General features: G+C 43.5%; 1 protein-coding gene and 1 long non-coding RNA gene across 6 annotated transcripts in view; one reads left to right on the plus strand and one right to left on the minus strand.

Moving 5' to 3' along the window:
• LOC141046714 (uncharacterized) lies at positions 1–26,024 on the minus strand. 2 transcript variants are annotated; one of them, XR_012219634.1, is made up of 4 exons: positions 25,903–26,024; positions 25,753–25,789; positions 7,178–7,364; positions 1–578 (listed from the first exon to the last, which is right to left on the minus strand). It is a non-coding gene; the product is annotated as an uncharacterized lncRNA (long non-coding RNA). The 2 variants fall into 2 exon arrangements; XR_012219635.1 differs by lacking the exon at positions 25,753–25,789 and having other exon boundaries at positions 25,903–26,006.
• HDAC6 (histone deacetylase 6) overlaps positions 19,772–26,106 on the plus strand; it is a 35,835-nt gene continuing 29,500 nt past the window's right edge. For all 4 annotated transcript variants that reach the window (XM_073541319.1, XM_073541322.1, XM_073541323.1 and 1 more), the window contains exon 1: positions 19,772–19,809. In XM_073541319.1, coding sequence (XP_073397420.1) covers positions 19,801–19,809 — 9 coding nt within the window. In that variant the 5' untranslated portion in view covers positions 19,772–19,800. The remainder of the gene's footprint in view (positions 19,810–26,106) is intronic.

The following is a 26,106-nucleotide window of genomic DNA, read 5'->3' on the forward strand; positions in this document are numbered from 1 at the left end:
GAGTGTAATGCCAAATATAATATACAATATATAGTAAAACTCCAGTCAAATGATACAGCGCAATATTCTATATGGAAAAGCTATACATACAAAATATACTGCCTAGTCCATAATTGTTAATCGGACATCATAACAGACACAGATTATAGTACTACATGAAAAAGAGATATGTATGTATATATACGTAAACTACCCCATACATTATATGTCATTTCATAGCTGGCTTCTTCTACATAATATAAAGGCAACAAGGATGATACCCACAAGAAACATATATGCAGCTATACATCAAAGTAAATAGTGTACCAACAGTATTACACAAGAGAAATATCTTAATGCAATTATACTAATCTAAATAAATAATCACAAAAGAATATGTCAGCATAGTAGAGACCATCCTGGGAGGCTTAATAGAAAGGACTACATAAGTCCCAACATATTTTAGTCCTTCAAATGCTTCATCTTTTCTCCAGCCGGTGCAGAATTCTAGAATATCCATCCATAGGTCCATCCTCGATGCCCAGACCATCACCACTCCAGCTTTCCCATGTAGCCCAAACTACCACCAATAATGGAATCTGAAAAATGAACTACATATTAAAATTCTAAAAACAGACTAAAAACCACATTAAAGGAAGGGGGCAAAGCTCAAAACCTCATTAAGGCCTCTAGGTTGTATCGAATCTATTCTGTATATCCATTGTGCCTGTACCTGTGCCAGTATTTTTCTTATGTTGCCACCTTTCTGATCCATATAGATCTTCTCAATACCTATTACTTTCAATAGCTTTGGATTACATTCATCTAATACCTTAAAGTGTTTCGGCGTGCCATTATTGGTGGTGAGGTGATTATTCATAATTTTAGGGGTATTTAAGGACACATAGGAATAGCAGCCGCATTACTCATCCCCCTGGGACGAAGCTAGAGCAAAACATGCGTCGGGGACCTGCGCCTTACAAGGTTGTATTTGTTTTGTATGCACTCTGCACTTTATGGGTAGCGGACATGACCTGGTCATAGTCTGGCGGTATATAATTACATCATAGTCAGCTGGCAGTTTCTCTCATATGGAGTTCTTTTTCTCACTACAGATTATATTTTGGATCACTGCTTGCGCACTATTACATTCTTGTTAAGACATATATACTGTGCGCTGGCTTTTTACTCTGAGGGCCTATATGTCAATGACTTATACGCATGCTGTATCTTTCAGTATTTTAAGCCATTGCTGACTATGCTTTAATAGGTTAAACATCTAACACAACTGGCACCGCTAACCATATGGGATATTTCCCTACTTAGGGTATAATATATTATATATACACTTTCGACACCAGTAACTGACTAGCTACTATACTTACTCTTTATAGAATTTTTCACATACTTATGTTACTCTTGCAGTGTTTTTTGAATATACACTATTTGGCGCAATCTACATATATATAATTTTCCAGTCATTGTACTGTTATAGGAGTCTATATTTATGACTTGTTTGCTCTCTTTTGGTGTTTGCCGTGTGGCAGTCTATATTTGTATTTCCTTGTAAGGCCTTATGGACTTGTAGCTCTTTTTAAGTGGTTTTTATATGTTTTTGGTAAAATGCATTAATAAAGGCTATATATTTTTATGGCATAACTTCATCTGTCTTGTTGGACAAGTAGTGGATAAGTTGTCCCACTCTCAGGAAAAGGCCCAACGGTTTTCCAACCGGCATAGGACCATTGATCCCCGGTTTAAAGTGGGTGATATGGTTTGGTTGTCTTCAAAAAATATTCCTATGAAGGTTTGCGTCTCCAAAATTCAAGCCAAGATTCATTGGACCTTATAAGATTTTGGAAATCCTTAACCTCGTTTCTTTCCGTTTGGCTCTTCCAGTTACGTTTAAGATTCATAACGTTTTTCATAAATCTTTGTTGAAGAGGTTTGTGGAGCCAGTAGTTCCCATAGCGGCGCCTCCTGACCCTGTATTGGTTAAAAGTAATTTGGAGTGTGAGGTAAAGAAGATATTGGATTCTCGTTTGGCTAGACGGAGACTCCAGTACTTGGTCATGTGGAAGGGTTATGGCCAGGAAGATAATTCTTGGGTCTCTGCTTCTGACATTCATGCCGAAAGATTGGTTCGTGCTTTTCATCGGACCCATCGTGACCGACCTGGTGGCGTGGAAGAGGGTTTGTTGACCCCTCCTAAAGGGGGGGGTACTGTTGTGAATTCTCTTTCTGGGATCCCTCTGGTAGTTACTGAAGGTAATGGAGCTGGTCAGATTGACAGAGGCTTGCCACCTGATAATGATGATGACGAGTGGAGAGCTGGGGTTTCTGACTGGTGTATTTAAGACAGCTGACTTCCTTCAATCCCTACTGGTGATTTTCTTCCTGTGCCTTCTGAGGTCTGATGTCTCCTGCTCTGTTCCTGCATGGTTCAAAGTGGCTTATTTGCTAATCTTTTTGCATTTGATCTGGTTTTGTCTATCTCTGCTTTGTGCGGGTCAGCTTGCTCCAGCTGGGGCTGTGCTGGATCATCGCCCTTATGTTGCTGCTTGTGTCAATTTGTTTTGTCCCCTGTTACATTGGTCTCTTTTTGCCTTGCTTTCAGTATATACCAGAGTGCTGATATAGTGGGGGCGAACTCATGCAACTTCAGTGTTTTTTGTGCATCAGACGTGATAGATTTTTCAGGGTTTTTTGCGTGATTGCAGACAGTGTCTTTCCTTTCCTGTCCAGTCTAGTCAGTTTGGGCCCCATCATTTGCTCAGTCTATTTTCCTGCCTGCGTATGTGTTTTCATCTTGTATCACCGACAATATATGTTTGGGGGCTGTCTATTCCTTTGGGGTCTGCTCCGGGGCAGTTTAGATTTCACCTTTCTTGCTGTAGGCTGAGTTAGTTCTCCGGCCGTGCCGAGGTGTCTAGGGCATCGTAGATACGCTCCACGGCTACAGCTAGTTGTGTGGATAGGATCAGGGGTCTGCAATCCGCTTAGTTTCCAACCTCTCTGGTTTTCTGTGGCTTGGCCTGGAACTGTTATCCTCCTCGGTGACCCGTTCATAACACCATACACTTCGTACATGCACGGCTCCGCTTTGTATGCCTTGTACACACACGGCTCCACTCTGTACACCTCACACACACACGGCTCCACTCAGTACACACATGGCTTCACTCCATGAGCCTTGTACACATGTGGCTCTGCTCCATACACCTTGTACACATGCGGCCACGCTCTGTACACCTCGTACACACATGGCTCCACTCCGTAAACCTTGTACACATGCGGCTCTGCTCCATACACCTCGTTCACACGCTGCTCCGCTCTGTAACTTCGAACACACGTGGCTCCGCTCCGAACTCCTCATACTCATGTGGCTCTGCTCCGTACACCTCGTACACACATGGCTCCGCTCCATACGCCTCATACACGAACAACTCAGCTTTGCATGCCTCGTACAGACATGGCTCCGTTCTGTACACCTCGTACACACGCGGCTCCACTCCGTACACCTCGTACACTTGCGGCTCTGCTCCATACACATGTGGCTCTGCTCTGTACACCCCGTACACACACGGCTCAGCTCCATACACTTCGTACACACAGGGCTCCATTTCGTACACCCCGTACACACATGGCTCTGCTCCATACACCCCGTACACACACAGCTCCGCACACAAAGGCCTCTGCTCCGTACACCTCGTACACACACGGCTCCGCTCCGCACACCAAGTACAAACATGACTCTGCTCCGTACACCTTGTACACACGCGGCTCCGCTCCGCACACCCCGTACGCACGCGGCTCTGCTCCGTACACACACGGCTCCACTACATACACCTCGTACACGCATGGCTCTGCTACATCCACCTTGTAAACCCCTCCTGACCCCACACATAAACATCCCCTTAACCAACACCATGACAACCAGCACAGCAGAGTCCTGCATACACTGACGCACCTGATCATGTGACCCCTGACTCCTCCCCTCCTGTGACCTCATCACAGGTCCTGTGCACACAGAACAGCAATATATGTGGTGTGCAGCTCTGCCACCCTCTCTTCAGGGACGCACCGCCGCCTGAGGCAAAGTGCTCAACTTGCCTCATGGTAGGTGCGCCCCTGGGTGTCGATATTGTAATTTTACTTGGTTTTAACTTTGCTTGTGCTTTTTTGTGATAATAAAGATGTTTCAATTTTCATGGATGTACACGGGCTTTTATGCAATGGTCTTTTTCTTGGTTTGTGTAGTGTGTAATAATACACTGGGCGAGATCACTGGTGTGTGATAATACACAGGGAGATCACTAGTATAATGATATATGGGAGGGATCAATAGTGTATAACAATACACTGGAGGAGATCACTGTTGTGTAATAATATACGGGACCATCACTGGTGTAATAATATGAGGTTGATTTCTGATGTGTAATAATATATGGGGTGATCACTGGTGTGTAATAATATAAAGGGGCAATAATTTGTGTAATAATATAAGGGTCGGCCAATGTTGTGCAATAAAATACGGGGTGATCACTGGTGTAATACATGGGGAGATCACTGGTGTAATAATACACAGGGGCTATCACTGGTGAATTACTATAAGGGGGTGACCACTGTAATAACATAAGGGGACAATCACTGATGTGTAATACTATAAGGGGAGAACACTGATATAATAATATACGGGGATGATCACTGATGTGTAATAATATATGTGGCATCAGTGGTGTAATTATATAGGGGACGATCACTGATGTGTAATAATATATGTGGTGTAATGTAAAATGTCTGAGATCTGTATGTTGAAGTAAAGTATGATATTTCTAGAACTCTCCCCTTTCCAGCAGCTGAGTTACATTGTACACTGTCAGCTTGCAGCAGCCCCTTCCCCCCAAGTCTTATCAGCTCCCTGCTTGCATCTGAAGCATGATGCCGGACATTTCCTGTCAAAGTCCCCCTCCCCTCCCCCTGCAAGGGATGTTAATTAAGCTGAGTGAAAAAGAATATTCCTTTGTCTAAAACCACGAGGTTTGAATGCAACTATGGGAAGTATTAAAACAAGTCATACCGCAAAAACCATACGCAGCAGAGATATAAAACCCACATTTCTGCGAAGGGCACGAAGCCAGCTTATTAATTCCTAATTTTCACAGTTATAACCTCTCCAGAAACTGATAAATGGATTGCTCCCAAATGGAGGGTCCTAAGTATAGCATGCTTGGTGTCTTCGGATTCTATTCGGTAAATCACAAACGATGATGCCCTATGTGTGTTGGTACGGGCTTTTCTCGTTTAGATATAGTTATTCTAAGTTTTGTAGCCAAATCATAACTTAGAGGAAGGGGGGGTGGAACCTCCCCAGCCGGTCCCCTTTGCTGAGGTCACACAGCCTAGACCATAAGGGATGCGAGGGGACAATGAACTGAGTGCAGCCGAGGTCCTCATGCCAGAGAGACGTGCCGATAAGTGGGGACGTTTGGTTAAGCGTCCCTCCCCCCAGCCACATGGGATGCCTAAAGTGTCATAAGCAACCGTGAGTGTACTTTCTGTTTTCATCCATTTTTGTTTTATACTTGTATCTGTACATATTTAATATCTCAACTTTATAGCAACTTTTATCTGTATAATTACTGCCCTTTTGGGAATAAATGATAAAATCTATTAGTTTGTCTCCATGCTCTCTAAGAAACTATACGCCTCTTTTAGATAATCGCTACTGATTTCAAGGGTTTGTCACGGACTCTCTTAATTTAACTCTGTGGATTAAGAAAAGCGTGGATGGTGGCAGCATGGAACTGAGAAAGTGGGATATACATAAATCCCCGCAGTTCTTAGAAGGTTGTTAGCAGTGGTGGGGCATCCAAAATAACCCCCCTGCGGTAAATTGTTAGAGCAAGGTTAGCTTGCTGCATTTTTGTCACATGATGCCAGTGGTGGGATAACTAAGATAAGCCCCCACTGTGCCTGTGATAGCCGTGTGCCGGCAGTGTGTCGCGTCCCTCCGTCCGCTGATACACCTGTGTCAGTGGTGGGATTGTGACATATTGGTGACACAGGGTCCGCTGTCCGTCGCGTTTTGGTGGCAGCGGGACCCCCGTTCGTCACATGTGGTATCAGTGGTGTAATTATATAGGGGATGATCACTGGTGTGTAATAATATACTGGGAAATCACTGGTGTGTAATTATACAGCCTGTACGGAAAGTATTCAGCAGGGCTGTGGAGTCGGAGTCGGAGTCGTGGAGTCGGAGTCGGAGTCGGTGCTCATTTTGGTGGAGTCGGAGTCGGAGTTGGAGTCGGTATAAAATGGACCGACTCCGACTCCTAAAATATATAATAAATTGGGTACAGTAATTCAATGCAGGATGTGCTGAATATTTTTTCATAGGAGTTTGGGAAAGTTATGAAATGTCCTATAAATGGCTGTTATATTCCTGATCTAAGGCTACATTCACACACAGCGTTTTTCCTGTGTTTTTTGAGGATACGTTTTTCAGCTGCAAAAGTTGATCATCTTTTTAAAAAACTGCATCACCTGAAAGGTTTTTGAGCTCATAGATAATGTTACTCAATAGCAAAAGCAGATTAGAAATCTGCTCTATCTATCCATTTATCCATATCTGTCTATCCATATCGTATCTGTACCAAAAAGAATGAAAACCGGGTAGTACACCAATATATATTCTGTTCTATCTAAATATCTTGATTATTGGATCATAAAAATGATTAAATGTCTGAGGTTCACATTGTACTACAATAAATTTTTCACTTAAATATAAGCAATATGTGTGGGAGTCGGAGTCGGAGTCGTGGAGTCGGAGTCGGAGTTGGAGTCGGAGTCGGTGTAAGGGAAATTGAGGAGTCGGAGTCGGAGTCGCAGGTTTGGCTTACCGACTCCACAGCCCTGGTATTCAGACCCCCTTAAATTTTTCACTCTTTGTTTCATTGCAGCCATTTGGTAAATTCCAAAAAGTTTTTTTTCTCATTAATGTACACTCTGCACCCCATCTTGCCTGAAATTTCTGAAAACAGAAATGTAGAAATTTTTCCAAATTTATTATAAAAGAAAAACTGAAATATCACATGGTCATAAGTATTCAGCCCCTTTGCTCAGTATTGAGTAGAAGCACCCTTTTGAGCTAGTACAGCCATGAGTCTTCTTGGGAATGATGCAACGTTATTCACACCTGGATTTGGGGATCCTCTGCCATTCTTCCTTGCGGATCCTCTCCAGTTCCGTCAGGTTGGATGGTGAACGTTGGTGGACAGTCATTTTCAGGTCTCCAGAGATGCTCAATTGGGTTTAGGTCAGGGCTCTGGCTGGGCCAGTCAAGAATGGCCACAGAGTTGTTCTGAAGTCAGTCCTGGAAGAGACTGCAGGTAATTTACAATGAATTTGATATGGAACATTTGACATAGGATACCATTAGAAGATAGATATATACTAACATAGCATCATATTGGAGCAGAGTATTTCAGTTGGCATATACTAGTGGGCATAAACTATATTGTGATTCTAATAATGGGTTTTACATGTAGTTACTTGTCATGCTCATTCCTGTATGCAGCTAAATAGTAATCACACATATAATGATTCTAGAATTTTCTATTTTTATTTTTTTCTATTTTTATGTATGATATACTGCTGTTTGTGTGGCCCTAACGTCTGTCATGATTTTTCATGATCTGTAGCTAGCCCTTCCTTACAGGTATTATTACCTAGCATTCATCCCCTAATATCCATGTAGGTTATTTATTGTTGATATTTGTCACATTGTATTTGTTATACTCACTCAATAAAATTGCATATATTGGGATCAATATACCTTCGTTTGTTTCTATTGGTTAACAGTCTTTCTTTGAAGGGATCATTTACTCTATGTGAGGCACTTTTCTATAATATTGTACACTCTGGAAGTGGTGTAAGGGGTTAAATATATATTGTCTTTCATGCTTCCCTTCCCTCTGATTGTCTTCCGGTTCTTCATGTTTACAGATGTGTTTTATGATAATTGCTTACGGTACTTCTACATGTATAACTATGTATTACCGCTCATTGCTTATGGTATTGCCACTTGAATGTGTTACCATTGTATAGAAAACTGTATATATTGCCTAGTATTCTTGTATTATAATATTGCTTACATATTATGTGTTCTTTGTATATGTACAGTCAGGGAAAGCTAGTGCATCCTCCTTGGGATATTTGAGGAGGGCACTCTTAGTGTATAGTTTCCCCATTAAACCAGGTAGTTGTAATTATGTTGTGGGCCACTAGATGGGGGTATACTAGTGGGGCCTGATAAGAGGTTCTAAGAGGGTTAATTGTAGGAGGGGCTGCTGAGAGTTAAGGTGTCCACATGGGCTGTAGGCCCACACAGCTCGGTAGTCACGTAACGTTAAGTCATTATTGCCCACATTACCCACGGCCACTGCATGCCTTAGCAGTGGGTCAGAACAGGAAATGGAAGATGTGGCATCTTACCACCTTGGCCAATGCTTTTAGGGCAGAAGTTGGCTGGACTAAAGAGATGAAAGGAGTTGGAGCTTCGATGAGGTCGGTACAGACGGGCCGGATGCTTCACGGGGGCCACCAAACGTAGTGATTGATGAATTTATGTTTGGGGCGAAACAGGCTGAAGGAAATGCCATTATAGTGAGGTCAGGCCTGGGAGGAACTGGGAAGCAGTCTAGTACTGTCCGGTCCGGGCGGGTACTGCACAAAGAATTTCAATCTGAAACGCGCGTTGGGGCGCGGTTTTCTCCACTTCGCCATTTCCTCCAGGTATACTTAGCCATTTGTACCCTGTGTATTATTAACTATATGTGGTCCAGCGCCTTTGTGTGTTATGCTGTGACCCTGTTATAGGTTATTATTTATAATGGGCTTTCTTTACTTTTCATTATTTTTTACCATACTAAATTGAATTTAAAATATATGCATACATTGTATACATTATTAATTTTTAGGCTATATTATAAGTGTTCACCTGGCAGATTAATTTATTATGGTATTATTAATATATACTGCTCATGTATTCATTTATGTATTCCACTATAGGATGTATTTATTTATATATTGTGGCGTTATATTGAGCTTTCTATATTCATATTTATTGGCGGTTATTTTATATTTGCTGTTTTTGTGTTTTTATGCATGTGTGATTCATGGATCTACATGTATATACAGGGCCGCACCTATAATGAGGCTCTGCTACCAGCAGCACCTACAATTTAGCCTGCACGCTGGTGCTGCTAGGAGCGTGCAAAGGCTTGTAATTGATGAGGTCACAGGAGGGAAGGAGTCAGGGCCCCCTGATCATGTGACCCCTGACTCCTCCCCTCCTCTGACCTCATCACAGGGCCTGTGTGCATCAGCCCTCAGTCTACCGATCATCTCCATCCCTGCCGCTATGTTCTATTCTCTGCCACAGTGACAGGACCTGTGATGAGGTCACAGGAGGGGAGGAGTCAAGGTCACATGATCAGGGACCTCAGTGTAAGCAAGACTCTGCTGTGCTGGTTGTGTGTGGGGTCAGGAGGGGTTTACAGGGTGGATGTAGCAGAGCTGTGTGTGTAGGAGGTGCACAGAGCAGAGCCGTGTGTGTACGAGTTATGGAGCGGAGCTGTGTGTGTGCGCGAGGTGTAAGGAGCAGAGCCGCATGTGTACGAGGTGTACGGAGCAGAGCCATGTGTGTGTGAGGTGTATGGAGCGGAGCAGTGTGTGTGCGAGGTGTACGGAGCAGAACCACGTGTGTGAGGTGTACGGAGCGGAACAGCGTGTGTATGGGGTGTATGGAGCGGAGCCGCGTGTGTACGGGGTGTACGGAGCGGAGTCGCATGTGTACATGGTGTACGGAGCGAAGCCACGTGTGTAAGGGTTGTACGGAGAGAGCTGTGTGTGTATGGGGCTTACAAAACGGAGCCCTGTGTGTACGAAGTGTACGGAGCAGAGCTGTGTGTGTACGGAGCGGAGTAGAGCCATGTGTGTACGGAGTGGAGCCACGTGTGTATGGAGTCGAACCGCGTGTGTACGAGGTGTATGGAGCAAAGCCGCATGTGTACAAGGTTTACGGAGTGGAGCCATGTGTGTACAAGGTGTACAGAGCGTGGCCACGTGTGTAAAAGGTGTACGGAGCAGAACAGCATGTGTACGAGGTTTACGGAGTGGAGCCATGTGTGTGCGAGGCATAAAAAGCGGAACTGTATGTGTATGAGGTGTGCGGAGCCATACGTGTACAAGGTGTATGGTGGGGAGCATCCATACCTCCCAGCGGGACAGTCCCGATTTTGAGAGAGTCTGCCCCGGCTGGGAGCTTACTTTTCCCGCGGACACAGGAGTACACGGCGGAGCCCCGAGGAGCACTTTAAAGTTTGCACATGACGTTCCACCGGAAGTGATGTGCTAGAAGCTGACCAGAAATGAGGTAATTTCGGGAGGGAATTGTGACGGAACCATGGAGGCACTTCAGAGAATGCTTCAGATACATCACCATGTCCTCCGACAGCGTGGACAGCGGGATTGCCTTGGACTCGGGGATGCCGGCCATGTGAGCAGATCATGATATGTCCTGCATTGGGAGGCTCAGGTGGGCACTACAATGGGAGCTGGGCTGCTATAGTATCTTTAAAGAATCTTTCTTTCTCTCTCTGTTCTTTCTTTCCTCTCTTTCTCTCTCCTTTCTCTCTGTTATTTCCCCTCTTCCTTTATCTTTCTCTCTCTGTTCTTTCTTTCCCCTCTTTCTTTCTTTCTTTCTCTCTCTGCTTTTTCTTTCTCTCTCTGTTCTCTCTCTCTCTGTTCTTTCGTTCTCTCTCTCTGTTCTTTCTTTCCCCTCAGTCTTTCTTTCGCTCTCTCGCTTCTCTTTCTTTCCTCTCTGTTCTTTTTCTCTCTGTTCTCTTTCTTTCCCATCTTTCTTTCTCTTTCTCTGTTCTTTCTTTCATCTATTTCTTTCTCTCTCTCTGTTCTCTTCCCCTCTTTCTTTCTTTTTTTTTTATTTATTTCCCCTCTTTCTCTCTCTCTGCTCTCTCTCTCTGTTCTTTTTTTCTGTCCACTATTTCTTTTTTTTTCTTTCTCCTCTTTCTCTGTTCTTTATTTCACTCTGTTCTTTCTTTCTTTCCCCTCTTTCTTTCTCTCTCCCTCTGTTCGTTTCTTTTTTCTCTGTTCTTTTTTTCTGTCCCCTCTTTCTCTCTGTTCTTTCCCCTTTCTCTCTCTGTTGTTTCTTTCTTTCCTCTCTTTCTCTCTGCAATCTTTTTCTTTCTCTAATCTTTCTCTCTGTTCTCCCTTTCTTTCTCTCTGTTCTTTCTTTCTCTGCTCTTTCTTTCCCCTCTTTCTTTCTCTCTCCCTCTGTTTTTTCTTTCCCCCTCTTTCTTTTTTCTCTCTGTTCTTTTTTTCTGTCCCCTCTTTCTCTCTCTGTTCTTTCTTTCTTTCCCCTTTCTCTCTCTGTTGTTTCTTTCCTCTCTCTTTCTCTCTGTTCTTTCTTTCCCCTCTTTCTCTCTCCCTCTCTGTTCTTTCTTTCTTTCCTCTTTCTTTTTTCTCTCTCTGTTCTTTTTTTCTGTCCCCTCTTTCTCTCTCTGTTCTTTCTTTCTTTCCCCTTTCTCTCTCTGTTGTTTCTTTCCTCTCTCTTTCTCTCTGTTCTTTCTTTCCCCTCTTTCTCTCTCCCTCTCTGTTCTTTCTTTCTTTCCTCTTTCTTTTTTCTCTCTCTGTTCTTTTTTTCTTTCCCCTCTTTCTTTCTCTGTTCTTTCTTTCCCCTCTTTCTTTTTCTTTCTCTCTGTTCTTTCTTTCCCCTCTTTCTTTCTCTCTCCCTCTCTGTTCTTTCTTTCTTTCTTTCCTGTCTTTCTTTTTTCTCTCTCTGTTCTTTTTTTTCTGTCCCCTCTTTCTCTCTGTTCTTTCTTTCCCCTCTTTCTTTCTCTTTCCCCTCTTTCTTTCTCTCTCTCTTCTTTCTCTTTCTTTCTCTCTCTGTTCTTTCTTTATTTTCCTCAGTACCAGTCAGTGTGCCCACAGTACCGGTAGAATAAGAGAGGTAGGAAACTAGGTGGCACTGGTCACATTGAGCCGTTCATACTTTTTACTGGTGTATAATCATATGCCCTGAGCACCCCCATTAAGTGGGCCAGCCCCAGACAACAGGGTACAAACAAATAACTATTACTATCAGTCCAAGTGGACGATTATATACATAAAGTTAATGATGTCCCTGTGCCAAGCAGTGAGGAGGATCAGAATACACTGAGACCAGAGCAGCGGGGTATGGTGAGAAGAATTATATGGGGCCCATTATGCTGTATGAAGTAATATATGGTGCCCATTATACTGTATGAAGTAATATATGGGGCCCATTATACTGTATGAAGTAATATATGGGGCTCATTATGCTGTATGAAGTAATATATAGGGCCCAATATCCTGTATGGAGCATTATATGGGGCCCATAATACTGTATGCAGTAATATATGGGGCCCATAATACTGTATGGAGCATTATGTGGGGATAGGGGATGACTTTCTGTTTGTTGTGGATCTGACCGCTGGGACCTCCATGATCCTGGGAAACGTAGCTTTGAAGAGCACCATGTAAATGGAGCTGTGGTCAATCAAACGCACTGTGGCGCCATTCACATGTGGCTCTTCAAATAACTCCTTTAAGAGAGTGATGAGGAGACAACAAAGTATAGCAAAAAATTCACTGATCGGGGTGAGGAGTGTTATAATTTGTGGGCTGGTGGGATTTGTGTGACAGGGCTGCATTTTTGTCCCAGTCCGGCCCTGTGCCAGGCCTTTTATTGCCATTTATGACCCTTGTTCTGGATACTTCTGTGTTGCTCTTGTATGTGCGTGTGATGGCGCTGACATCCTTGTGTTTGGACACCCTTTTTTCTATTTATCTAAATCAAAATGTCCACTATTGTACTCTGTTTTACAATATAGATATAAAAATTTACTTTGTGTGCGGGGGGGGGGCGTCATTTTGCTGTTCGCCTCAGGCAGCAGAGAGGCTAGTTTCACCCCTGTGTATGTATATATACGATATATGCATTTTTTACGATATGTATACTTTTTTGCCACACTAGCTGAAGAGCCCGGTGCTGCCCGGGCATAGTAACTAACTACGGTTATTTATAACAAATTATAATGATATATATATATATATATATCTCTGAGTGTATAGCCCCGCCCACTCTGCATAGCCACATTCACTATAATATCCCACATTATCCCGTCAGCCAGAGCTACTGGACTACTACCCCTAATATTCCACATCGTCGAATCAGCCAGAGCCACCAGACTACTAATATCCCACATCATCCCGTTAAATAGCCACCGGACTACTACCCCTAATATCCCACATCATCCCATCAGCCAGAGCCACCGGACTACTACCCCTAATATCCCACATCATCCTGTCAGCCAGAGCCACCAGACTACTACCCCTAATATCCCACATCATCCAGTCAGAGCCACCGGACTACTATCCCTAATATCCCACATCATCCCATCAGCCAGAGCCACCAGACAACTACCACTAATATCCCACATCATCCCGTCACAGCCGCTGGACTACTACCCCTAATATCCCGCATCATCCCATCAGAGCCACCGAACTACTACCCCTAATATCGCACATCATCCCATCAGCCAGAGCCACAGACAACTACCACTAATATCCCACATCATCCCGTCACAGCCGCTGGACTACTACCCCTAATATTCCACATCATCCCATCAGAGCCACCGGACTACTACCCCTAATATCGCACATCATCCCATCAGCCAGAGCCACCGGACTACTACCCTTAATATCCCACGTCATCCCATCAGCCAGAGCCACTGGACTACTACCCCTAATATCCCACATCATCCTGTCAGCCAGAGCCACCGGACTACTACCCCTAATATCCCACATCATCCCATCAACCAGAGCCACCGGACTACTACCCCTAATATCCCACATCATCCCATCAGCCAGAGCCACCAGACAACTACCACTAATATCCCACATCATCCCGTCACAGCCGCTGGACTACTACCCCTAATATCCCACATCATCCCATCAGAGCCACCGGACTACTACCCCTAATATCGCACATCATCCCATCAGCCAGAGCCACCGGACTACTACCCCTAATATCCCACATCATCCCGTCAGCCAGAGCCACCGGACTACTACCCCTAATATCCCACATCATCCCGTCAGCCAGAGCCACCGGACTACTACCCCTAATATCCCACATCATCCTGTCAGCCAGAGCCACCGGACTACTACCCCTAATATCCCACATCATCCCATCAACCAGAGCCACCGGACTACTACCCCTAATATCGCACATCATCCCGTCAGCCAGAGCCACCGGACTACTACCCCTAATATCCCACATCATCCCGTCAGCCAGAGCCACCGGACTACTACCCCTAATATCCCACATCATCCTGTCAGCCTGGGGTCAGAACCAGAGCGCTGAGTGGAACGGTCCTAACTTCCACACCAGGGATCCCTCTAAGAGAGGCCTGGCATCAGAACCAGAGCGCTGAGTGGTTTTGCCCTGACTTCCATACCAATGATCCCTTTAATAGAACCCTGGGGTGAAAATCAGAGCACTGAGGGATTTACTCTAACTTCCATACCAGAGATCCCTTTAAGAAAACCTGGGATCAGAACCAGAGCGCTGAGTGGATTTACCCTGACTTGCATACCAGTGATCCCTTTAATAGAACCCTGGGGTCAGAATCAGAGCGCTGAGGGATTTGCCCTAACTTCTGTACAGGAGATCCCTTTAAGAGATCCTGGGGTCAGTACCAGATGATTTGAAGGCAATTGCCCTGACATCCTTACCGGGGATCAATTTAAGAGAGGACTGGGGTCAGTACCAAAGTGCAGATTGGATTTGCCCTCAGCTCCTTACCGTGGATCCCTTTAAGAGGGGCCTTGGGTCAGAACCAGAGTGCTGAGTGGATTTTCCCTAACTTCCATACCGGGGATCCCTTTGAGAAAGCCTTGGATCAGAACCAGAGCACTGGATGGATTTGTCCTGCCTTGCATACCAATGATCCCTTTAATAGAACCCTGGGGTCAGAATCAGAGCGCTGAGGGATTTGCCCTAACTTCCATACAGGAGATCCCTTTAAGAGAGCCTGGGGTCAGTACCAGAGCATTTGAAGGCAATAGCCCTGACTTCCATACCGAGGATCCCTTTAAGAGAGGCATGGGGTCAGAATCAAAGCACTGGATGGATTTGCCCTGCCTTCAATACCGGAGATCCCTTTACGAAAGGCCTGGGGTCAGTACCAAAACGCTGAGTGGATTTGCCCTAACTTGCATACCAATGATCCTCGGGAGGGGGGATTCATTTTTGTCATGTGCTCTGTGCTCCTGTCTGGGGGGCAGACAATGGCTGGGAACTTATGTTCCTGGGGATGCTAGATTTCTCCCACCATGTCAGTGTCAGCTGAGGTGTTGTCATGCAGTGAGAAAACTGTTGGTCATAGCAACCAATCACAGCTCAGCTACTTTTAACCAGCTCTGGTGAAATGAAAGATGCTTAGTGATTGTTTGCAAGGAAAACTGTTGATCATAGCAACCAATCAGAGCTGAGCTTCTTTTGAACAGCTCAGGTGAAATGAAAGATGCTTCGTGATTGGTTGGTGATACACACATACATGCATTCATTTTTATATAGAGAGATCTGTGTGCTTTTGTATTTCTCCTGCCTTTTTTAAGCTTGTTTTTCCATTCCAATTGGCTTTTTTATGTATATTATCCAGATGGTTTGCCATCCAGCCTTTCAGGGATATACATGATTTTTTGATTATTATATGTTTATTGGAAATAATATTTTATATTATCGTTTTATATCCCGTTGCTTTCTAAGGTGTGACGAGGAGCATAGTATTGTTTCATGTAGGGGGAAGGACTGGACACAGCTGCCACCGGAATTCAGGTCACGACTACAGTCCCGTCCCTCCCTTACAGAGGTTTTCATCCAGGATATCTCTGTACTTGGCCGCATCATGTTTCCTTCAGTTGCAACCAGTCGTCCTGTCCCTGCATCCAAAAAATACCCCCATAGCATGATGCTGCCACCACCATGTTTCACTGTTGGGATGGTATTGGACAGGTGATGAGCAGTACCTGGTTTTCTTCACACATACCACTTAGAATTATCACCATCATCTTTGTCTCATCAGACCAGAGAATCTTACTTCTCATAGTCTGGGGGTCCTTCAAGTGTTTTTTAGCAAACTCTATGTCGGCTTTCATATGTCTGGCACTGAGGAGGGGTTTCCGTCCGGCTACTCTGCCTTAAAGGCCTGACTGGTGGAGGGCTGCAGTGATAGTTGTCTTTGTGGAACTTTCTCCCATCTCCTCACTGCTTTTGTGGAGCTCAGCCACAGTGATCTTGGGGTTCTTCTTTACCTCTCTCACCAAGGCTCTTCTCCCATGATTGCTCAGTTTGGCTGGACGGCCAGGTTTAGGAAGACTTCTGGTGGTCCCAAAGTTCTTCCATTTAAGGAATATGGAGGCCACTGTGCTCTTAGGAACCTTGAGTACTGCAGAAATTCTTTTGTAGCCTTGGTCAGATCTGTGCCTTGCCACAATTGTGTCTCTGAGCTCCTTGGCCAGTTCCTTTGGCCTCATGATTCTCATTTGGTCTGACATGCACTGTGAGGTCTTATATGGACAGGTGTGTGCCTTTACAAATCAAGTCCAGTTTAATTATACACAGCTGGACTCCAATGAAGGAGTAGAACCATCTCAAGGAGGATCACAAAGAAATGGACAGCGTGTGACTTACATATGAGTATCTGAGCAAAGGGTCTGAATACTTATGACTATGTTATATTTCAGTTTTTCTTTTTTAATAAATGTGCAAAAATTTCTACATTTCTGCTTTCAGTCAAGATGGGGTGCAGAGTGTACATTAATGAGAAAAAAATTGAACTTTTTTGAATTTACCAAATGGCTGCAATGAAACAAAGAGTGAAAAACGTAAAGGGGTCTGAATACTTTCCGTACCCACTGTATACAGGGGGCAATCACTCGTGTAATAATATACGGGGTGTTCACTGGTGTGTAATAATATACAGGGCAGATCACTGGTGTGTAATAATATACAGGGCACATCACTGGTGTAATAATATACAGGCGATTACTGGTGTAATATATATGGGGTGATCACTCGTGTAATAATACACAGGGAAGATCACTGGTGTAATAATACATGGGGGAGATCATTGGTGTAATATTACACAGGGAAGATCACTGGTATAATAATACACAGGGGCTATCACTGGTGAATTATAAGGGGACGATCACTGGTGTGTAATAATATATGGGGCAATCACTGATGTGTAGTAATACACAGGGGGATCACTGGTGTAATAATATACTGGGGATCAGTAGTGTGTAATAAAACACTGCAGTAGATCACTGATGTGGAATAATATAGGGGGACGATCACCGGTGTAATACTATACAGGGGGGAGATTACTGATGTGTAATAATACACCAAGGTGGGCACTGGTGTATTAATACATGGGAGGAGATCACTGGTGTAAAAGTATACAGGGGAGATCACTGATGTGCAATAACAAATGAGAGAGATCATTGGTGTAATATACGGGGCGATCACTGATGTGCAATAATATGTGAGCAGGTTATGGGATGCAGTGACATCCAGGAGATAGAGCAAGGGTTAACAAAGGTACACTTCTCGCAGGGAGTTTAAAAGGTTAATGGGGGGGGGGACAGGTAGTTCAGATGAGCAGGATATACTGATTTAAAGTAATGTGGCAACAGTATAGCTCAGTAAGGTGTAACTTATCCCATCAGGCGGTCCTCAGGCAGTAGGGACCACACCGCAAACGATGGCGCCAGCAACGACCAGCGTGAGGTTGGTCCAGTGAAGTTGTCACTATCTATTTTTGGATCTGTGACAGATCTGGTTTCTCACATTAAAACTTTTTTCCTTACAGGCCAGCGGGGTTAAATGCAGTTTTTCCCAGCTGGCATGCTGGTGTTACTGCAGTGCTGCTGTGTCAGCTGATGTTGCTGGTGACCAATCCCACATCCTTTCAAAGGTCACCTGATGCATCAGCTGACTGTTGGTGACAGCGTTGGACTGGAACACCTTGAGCCCACCAGAGAAAATCATTCTTGGGGCCCACTATGTAGCTACATAGAAATAAATACAAGACCGCCAATTGCGCAGTAAAACATGCTGATATCCAGGTATAATATAAGGTAGTACAAATCTTAATTATGTAGCAGGAGTTGGGGTAGCCTCCCTCATAGAATATAAAGCATCCCCCTCATATAGTATAATGCAGCCCACTCATAATATAATGCAGCCATCTCATAGAATATAGCCCCTCATAGAATATAATGTATCCCTCCATAGAATATAATGCTGCCCCCCTCATAGGGTATAATGCACCCCCTCATAGAATATAATGCTGCCTCCTCATAGGGTATAATGCTATAGATGGATATGGATATAGAGATAGATAAATAGAAAAAAATCAGGCAGCGCTCCAGTTAAAGGAAAAATGTGGACTTTAATCCAGCGCCAAGTGGTGCAACGTTTCGACCTCACAGCACTGTCTTTGTCAAGCACAGTGTTACCATAGAATAGTGCACTTTTTAAACATATCTCTTCAATTTACCAATATACAAAAATTAGCATATATTAAAATCATAATCAAAGTGTATAAAAAATTACATTACAGTAAATATGAGAACCATCATAATGTTTACATATATAAAGTGTATGTTAGGGTACAAAAATATATATCTAACCGTACCTACAATCATTGATACAGCTAGATTAACAATGATTAAAAGATGTGAATTCCTATGTGATATTTAAAATGCAAAAACATTATAAATCACCTGGAACACTCAGACCCATGTTGTAGTTCCACCATAACAGCATTCTCAGAGCACAACTGAGCATGTCAGTAATCCGAGACTCCTGATTGGCCACGCGACAGTGATGTCAATGCACACGCTCACTAGGCACTTACACGCTCCACTCCACCATTACAAGTGCTGGCAACTATGCCCACACAGTATTTCATAAAAATAACAGCATTTGTTCACAAAAGAGATAAGTCTCAATACTTACATGGAATGGAGCACTTGTAGTGATCGTATTAAGTGATGAACTGGACACCCAAAACATTCATACCAATGGCTGTGCATAAGGCCTGTTTCACACTTCCGTTTTTGACCATCAGTCAAAATCCGCCGTTTTTAAAAAAAACGGATCCGCCATTTTTTTTGGCGGATCCGTTTTTTTTCCCCATTGATTTGCATTACCGGCGGATCTTGATGGATGGCCATCCGTTGGATCCGTTTTTGTGCGGATCCGTCATTTTGTTTGCGTCCGCCGAAATGCCCGGACGGACCATAGTAGTGACGCAGGGGGGGGTTAATCCCCTCTGTGATTGCTGGCTGTGTGCTGGTACCCCGCCTCTGTCCTCTAGGGGGCATGTGGTGTAGTGCTTGTGGCTTATGCACAGCCATTGGTATGAATGTTTTGGGTGTCCAGTTCATCACTTAATACGATCACTACAAGTGCTCCATTCCATGTAAGTATTGAGACTTATCTCTTTTGTGAACAAATGCTGTTATTTTTATGAAATACTGTGTGGGCATAGTTGCCAGCACTTGTAATGGTGGAGTGGGGCGTGTAAGTGCCTAGTGAGCGTGTGCATTGACATCACTGTCGCGTGGCCAATCAGGAGTCTCGGATTACTGACATGCTCAGTTGTGCTCTGAGAATGCTGTTATGGTGGAACTACAACATGGGTCTGAATGTTCCAGGTGATTTATAATGTTTTTGCATTTTAAATATCACATAGGAATTCACATCTTTCAATCATTGCTAATCTAGCTGTATAAATGATTGTAGGTACGGTTAGATATATATTTTGCTCTCTAACATGCACCTTATATATGTAAACACTATGATGGTTCTTATATTTACTGTAATGTAATTTTTTATACACTTTGATTATGATTTTAATATATGCTAATTTTTGTATATTGGTAAATTGAAGAGATATGTTTAAAAAGTGCACTATTTTATGGTAACACTGTGCCTGACAAAGACCGTGCTGTGAGGTCGAAACGTTGCACCACTTGGCGCTGGATTAAAGTTCACATTTTTCCTGGAACTAGAGTGCTGCCTGGTTTTTTTCCATTTATAGTTTGCGTTGGACAACCGCATTACTCAGGACTATTGCACCCAAAGTCTGCTCCAGTTTGTGCTGCTATCTGTCTTTTCTATTTAGATAGAGATATCAAAAAAACAAATCACAATACTCGCCTCTCCTCCTCCCTCCCACGCTGATCCCGGCTTCAGTGTCAGAAGCTGTCCTGTCTGCCAGACACACAGCAGGTGCACGATGGTGACGTCATTGCGCACCGGCTGTGAGTCAGAAGAAGAGCGGACTGATGGGAGAGAGCATGTCATCTGACGCACTCTTTCCCATTACAATTGAGGGCGGCGCCGGCCCTCACTGCCGCATAGCGGCTGGGGGGCGGGGCCCCTGGGGGAGTGCGGAGTGGACACTGAGAGTGAAATGATATTCACTGCTTCCCACGCCCATGTGGGCATGAGAAGCAGTAAATATTCATTTCTCTTTAGCAGCGGGGACAGGGGCTCCTGCATCCTGTCACCCGCTGCTGCTCAGCTGGCAGGGCCCCCATAGCAGCGGCGTGCAGTGCTGCTATTAGCGACACACCACTGGCTGGGGGCCCCTGGAGCAGCAGGGGCCCTAGGCAACTGCTGGCCCTGTATGCCAGCAGGTGCCAGGGCCCACCGGAGTATCCTCTGGTTCGCCGATGGGCCAGTCCGACCTTGGTTGGTGATACAGGTCCTTTCTGGAGACCAGCCTAGCAGAAGCAGCTCTCTGGTGCCGGCCACGTTTTGGTGTTACGAGTCCTGTTGCTGTTGATATCTGCGGTGTGGAGCTTTGCAGCGGTGCAGCAGAAAGCTAAGTGCTGTATTTTTGTTACCTTGTCCCTTTGGTGTCTGTCACTTCCCCCTGTGTGTTGTACTAGTGCAGAGGTGGGACGAGTGCTGTCACCTGCCAGTTCCCTACTTAGGGATAGGAGCAGGGCAAGTGAGGGATTAGGTATCCTGCTCAGCAACGGGCTGAAAGAACCTGTATGAGGACGATAGTGAGATCAGGGCACATCCTCAGGTGAGTGCAGGAGGGCCCACCGTTGTTATAGTTTCCCTGGTGACCAACCAATCGTTGGGTCGTGTCACACTGGTCAGTCACTCCGTGATAGAAGTCCTATAGACGACAACTGTCCAGGTCCTGGCAGCAGCGGGTAGTCTCTGATATCTACTGCGGGTTCCTCACTCCATATGCTGATGTAACAGAAGGGGTACAGGCCGCAGCATCATCTGAGCCCAACATGGCTCGGTAAACATACACCGGGGGGTCAGGAAACAATTCATGGTCACTCATTCGGTCTCTATTAGGCGGCACGTGCGCAGAACTAAATGAGCCCAGAGCGTTTGGCAATTTGTCCTGCAGGGATCAACTGGCACACGTCACGTACAGTCATGGCCAAAAGTTTAGAGAATGACACAAATATTAATTTTTACAAAGTCTACTGCTTCATTTTTTCTAATGGCAATTTGCATATACTCCAGAATGTTATAAAGAGTGATCAGCTTAACAGCAATTACTTGCAAAGTCATTATTTGCTTAGAAAATGAACTTTATCCCCCAAAACACATTTCAACATCATTGCAGCCCTGCCTTAAAAGGACCAGCTAACATTGTTTCAGTGATTGCTCCATTAACACAGGTGTGGGTGTTGATGAGGACAGGGCTGGAGATCAATCTGTCATGATTAAGTAAGAATGACACCACTGGACACTTTAAAAGGAGGCTGGTGCTTGGCATCATTGTTTCTCTTCTGTTAACCATGGTTATCTCTAAAGAAACACGTGCAGTCATCATTGCACTGCACAAAAATGGCCTAACAGGGAAGAGTATCGCAGCTAGAAAGATTGCACCTCAGTCAACAATCTATCGCATCATCAAGAACTTCAAGGAGAGAGGTTCCCTTGTTGCCAAAAAGGCTCCAGGGCTCCCAAGAAAGACCAGCAAGCGCCAGGACCGTCTCTTAAAAGTGTTTCAGCTGCGGGATCGGGCTACCAGCAGTGCAGAGCTTGCTCAGGAATGGCAGCAGGCAGGTGTGAGTGCATCTGCACCCACTGTGAGGCGGAGACTCTTGGAGCAAGGCCTGGTCTCAAGGAGGGCAGCAAAGAAGCCACTTCTCTCCAGAAAAAACATCATGGACAGACTGATATTCTGCAAGAGGTACAGGGAGTGGACTGCTGAGGACTGGGGTAAAGTCATTTTCTCTGATGAATCCCCTTTTCGATTGTTTGGGACATCTGGAAAACAGCTTATTCGGAGAAGACCAGGTGAGCGCTACCACCAGTCTTGTCTCATGGCAACTGTCAAGCATCCTGAAACCATTCATGTGTGGGGTTGCTTCTCAGCCAAGGGAATGGGCTCTCTCTCAGTCTTGCCTAAAAACACAGCCATGAATAAAGAATGGTGCCAGAATGTCCTCCAAGAGCAACTTCTCCCAACCGTCCAAGAGCAGTTTGGCGATCAACAATGCCTTTTTCAACATGATGGAGCACCTTGCCATAAAGCAAAGGTGATAACTAAATGGCTCAGGGAACAAAACATAGAGATTTTGGGACCATGGCCTGGAAACTCCCCAGATCTTAATCCCATTGAGAACGTGTGGTCAATCAAGAGACGCGTGGACAAACAAAACCTTCAAATTCAGACAAAATAAAAGCATTGATTTTGCAAGAATGGACTGCTATCAGTCAGGATTTGATCCAGAAGTTGATTGAGAGCATGCCAGGGAGAATTGCTGAGGTCCTGAAGAAGAAGGGTCAACACTGCAAATATTGACTTGCTGCATTAACTCATTCTAACTGTCAATATAACCTTTTGCTACTCATAATATGATTGCAATTATATTTCTGTATGTGATAAAAACATCTGACAAACACACATAAAAATCAGAGGCCAGCAGATCATGTGAAAATATAATATGTGTGTCATTCTCTAAACTTTTGGCCATGACTGTATATGCTCACAGTCTCTACGGATGGCAGCGGGGATGAACACTGGTGTAAAAATATACGGGGGCAATCACTGATGTGTAATATAACATAGGGGTGATCACAGGTATGCGATAATACACGGGGGAAATCACTGGTGTAATAATATCCAGGGGCAATTACTAATGTGTAATAAACGGGGGCAATCACTGGATTAACAATATACGGGGGTAATCACTGATGTGTAATAGTATACGGGGGCGATCACTGATGTGTAATAATATAAAAGGGAGATCACTGGTGTAATAATATACGAGGGGTGATCACAGGTGTGTACTACACAGGGGTAATATACGGGAGCGATCACTAGGGTAAAAATATACGGGGCAATCACTGATGTGAAATAATATATGGGAACGACCACTGGTGTAGTAATATTGTGAAGGGTTAATACTAAAATCAGAGTTGAAGCTTCGTTTTATCCATTCTCTGAAGGTTTCGTTTCTCCGTTTTTGTTGCTGTAAGATACATTTTTGTAATTGGCATGGGCTGTCATGAAAACAGACTGTTCCCATCAGTGCAAAGATAAGGGAGGCGGGGGTGTACAATTCTGAAGAATATGCCATTATACTACTTTCTATGACGGACATTTATGTAGTTTCCGGTTTTCTTGCAATATTATTGGCTTACAAAGTGAAATGATTTTATTGGTAGATGAGAACCTTGCATAATTAAGCAAAAGATTATAAAAGAAGTGACTAAAATAAAGGGTCTTGGTGATCTGCCTCGATCCTCCCGTACAGAGACCCCGTCTCCGTGTGGTCATTTGAGTTGCTAGCAACACTGGAATAATTTGGACATCACTGGCTCAACCGTGAAGGGTTAATTTAGCCCTCCCAAAATAGCTACCTCGACAATATCACGTCCATTACTGATGTGTAATAATATACGGGACGATCACTGGTGTGTAATAATATTCAAGGGCAATCACTTGTGTAACATTATAGGGGTCGGTCAATGGTGCGTAATATATACACTGGTGTGTAGGAATACACGAGGAGATCACTGGTGTAAAAATATACTGGGGCAATCACTTATGTGTAATAATACACAGGGAAGATCGCTTGTGTAATAATAAACAAGGGTGATCACTAGTGTGGAAAAATACACTGGGCGAGATCACTGGTGTATTGTACGGGTGATCACTAATGTGTAATAATACACAGGGAGATCACTAGTATAATATATGGGAGTGATCAGTAGTGTGTAAAAATACACTGGAGGAGATCACTGATGTGTAATAATATACAGGGGAGATCACTGGTGTAATAATATACGGGCAGATCACTAACGTGTAATAATATGTATGGGCAATCACTGATGTGCAATAATAAAAAGGGGAGAACACTAAGGTAATATATGGGGGAGGCCACTGGTGTAATAATATATTTGGGCAATCACTGATGTGTAATAATCTATGGAGGCGATTACTGATGTGTAATAATATACAGAGGCGATCACTGGTGTATTAATATATGGGGCCGATAATTGATGTGTAAAAATATATGGGGGTGATCACTGGTGTAATAATTTATGGAGGCAATCACTGATGTGTAATAATACACAGGGCAGATCATTGGTGTGATAATATACGGGCGATCCCTAGTGTTATAATATATGGGGCGATCAATGGTGTAATAATACAAGGGGAAGATCACTGGTGTAATAATATAAAAGGGAGAATACTGATGTGTAATTATATATGGGGGTGGGGTGATCACTAGTGTGTAATAATACATGGGGTGAACACTGGTATAAAAATATACGGGGCAATCAATGATGTGTAATAACATAGGGGGCTATCACAGGTATGTCATAATACATGGGGGTGATCATTGTTGTAATAATATACAAGGGAAATCACTGGTGTAATAATACACAGGGGTGAACACTGGCTGTAAAAATATACAGGGGCGATCACTGGTGTAAAAATATATGGAATTATATAACCAGTATATAAGAAAGTATGAGATAGGAAATGAACCTGGATCAAACAATGCATGAGATCTTATGATGTGCATATAATAATATAAGGGATAATCTGTCTGGTATATGATAACAAGATAGTAATAGACAACAATTTTAAGATATAAAATAATAGTACATAATATATCAGAAAATATGTGTAATACTTGATATATAACAATATATAAGCTATGTAATACTGTATAATCTGTGATAATAGTATATTAATACATGTAATAATCTAATATCTGAGTTCACGTGATAGTATCACACATGTAGTAATATCTGAGATCATCTGATAATTTAATAACAAATGTAGTAATGTATGAGATCATGTGATAATATAACATGTAGCAATATATGATATTATGTGATAACGTGTAGTAATATGAGGTCACGAGAGAATATAACAACACATGTAGTAATATATGACATGCGATAATATAATAACACGTGTAGTAATATGAGGTCACGTAATAATATAACACGTGTCGTAATATTATCAGGTCACCTGATAATATAAGAACACATGTAGTAATATATAAGGTCACCTGACAATATAATAACACATGTAGTAATATATAAGGTCACCTGACAATATAATAACACATGTAGTAATATCAGCTTACCTTAAAATATAGCACATGTAGTAATATATAAGGTCACCTGATAATATAAGAACACATGTAGTAATATATAAGGTCACCTGACAATATAATAACACATCTAGTAATATCAGCTTACCTTAAAATATAGCACATGTAGTAATATGAGCTCACCTGATAATATAACTCGTAGTAAAATATGGGGTCATTGATAATATAATAACGTATGTAGTAATATTTCAGGTCACGTGATATATAATAACACATCATACAATAAGACGCATAATAACATTTGGGAGTGATCCGCATCTGCGTGACGTCACCACAGCACGGGGAGGGGGTGTGGTTAGCATCACGCGGTCTGGAAGTGACGTCATC

This window comes from Dendrobates tinctorius, unplaced genomic scaffold (assembly GCF_039654945.1).
Source record: "Dendrobates tinctorius isolate UK_male_01 unplaced genomic scaffold, ASM3965494v1 ptg000120l, whole genome shotgun sequence".
Taxonomy (NCBI): domain Eukaryota; kingdom Metazoa; phylum Chordata; class Amphibia; order Anura; family Dendrobatidae; genus Dendrobates; species Dendrobates tinctorius.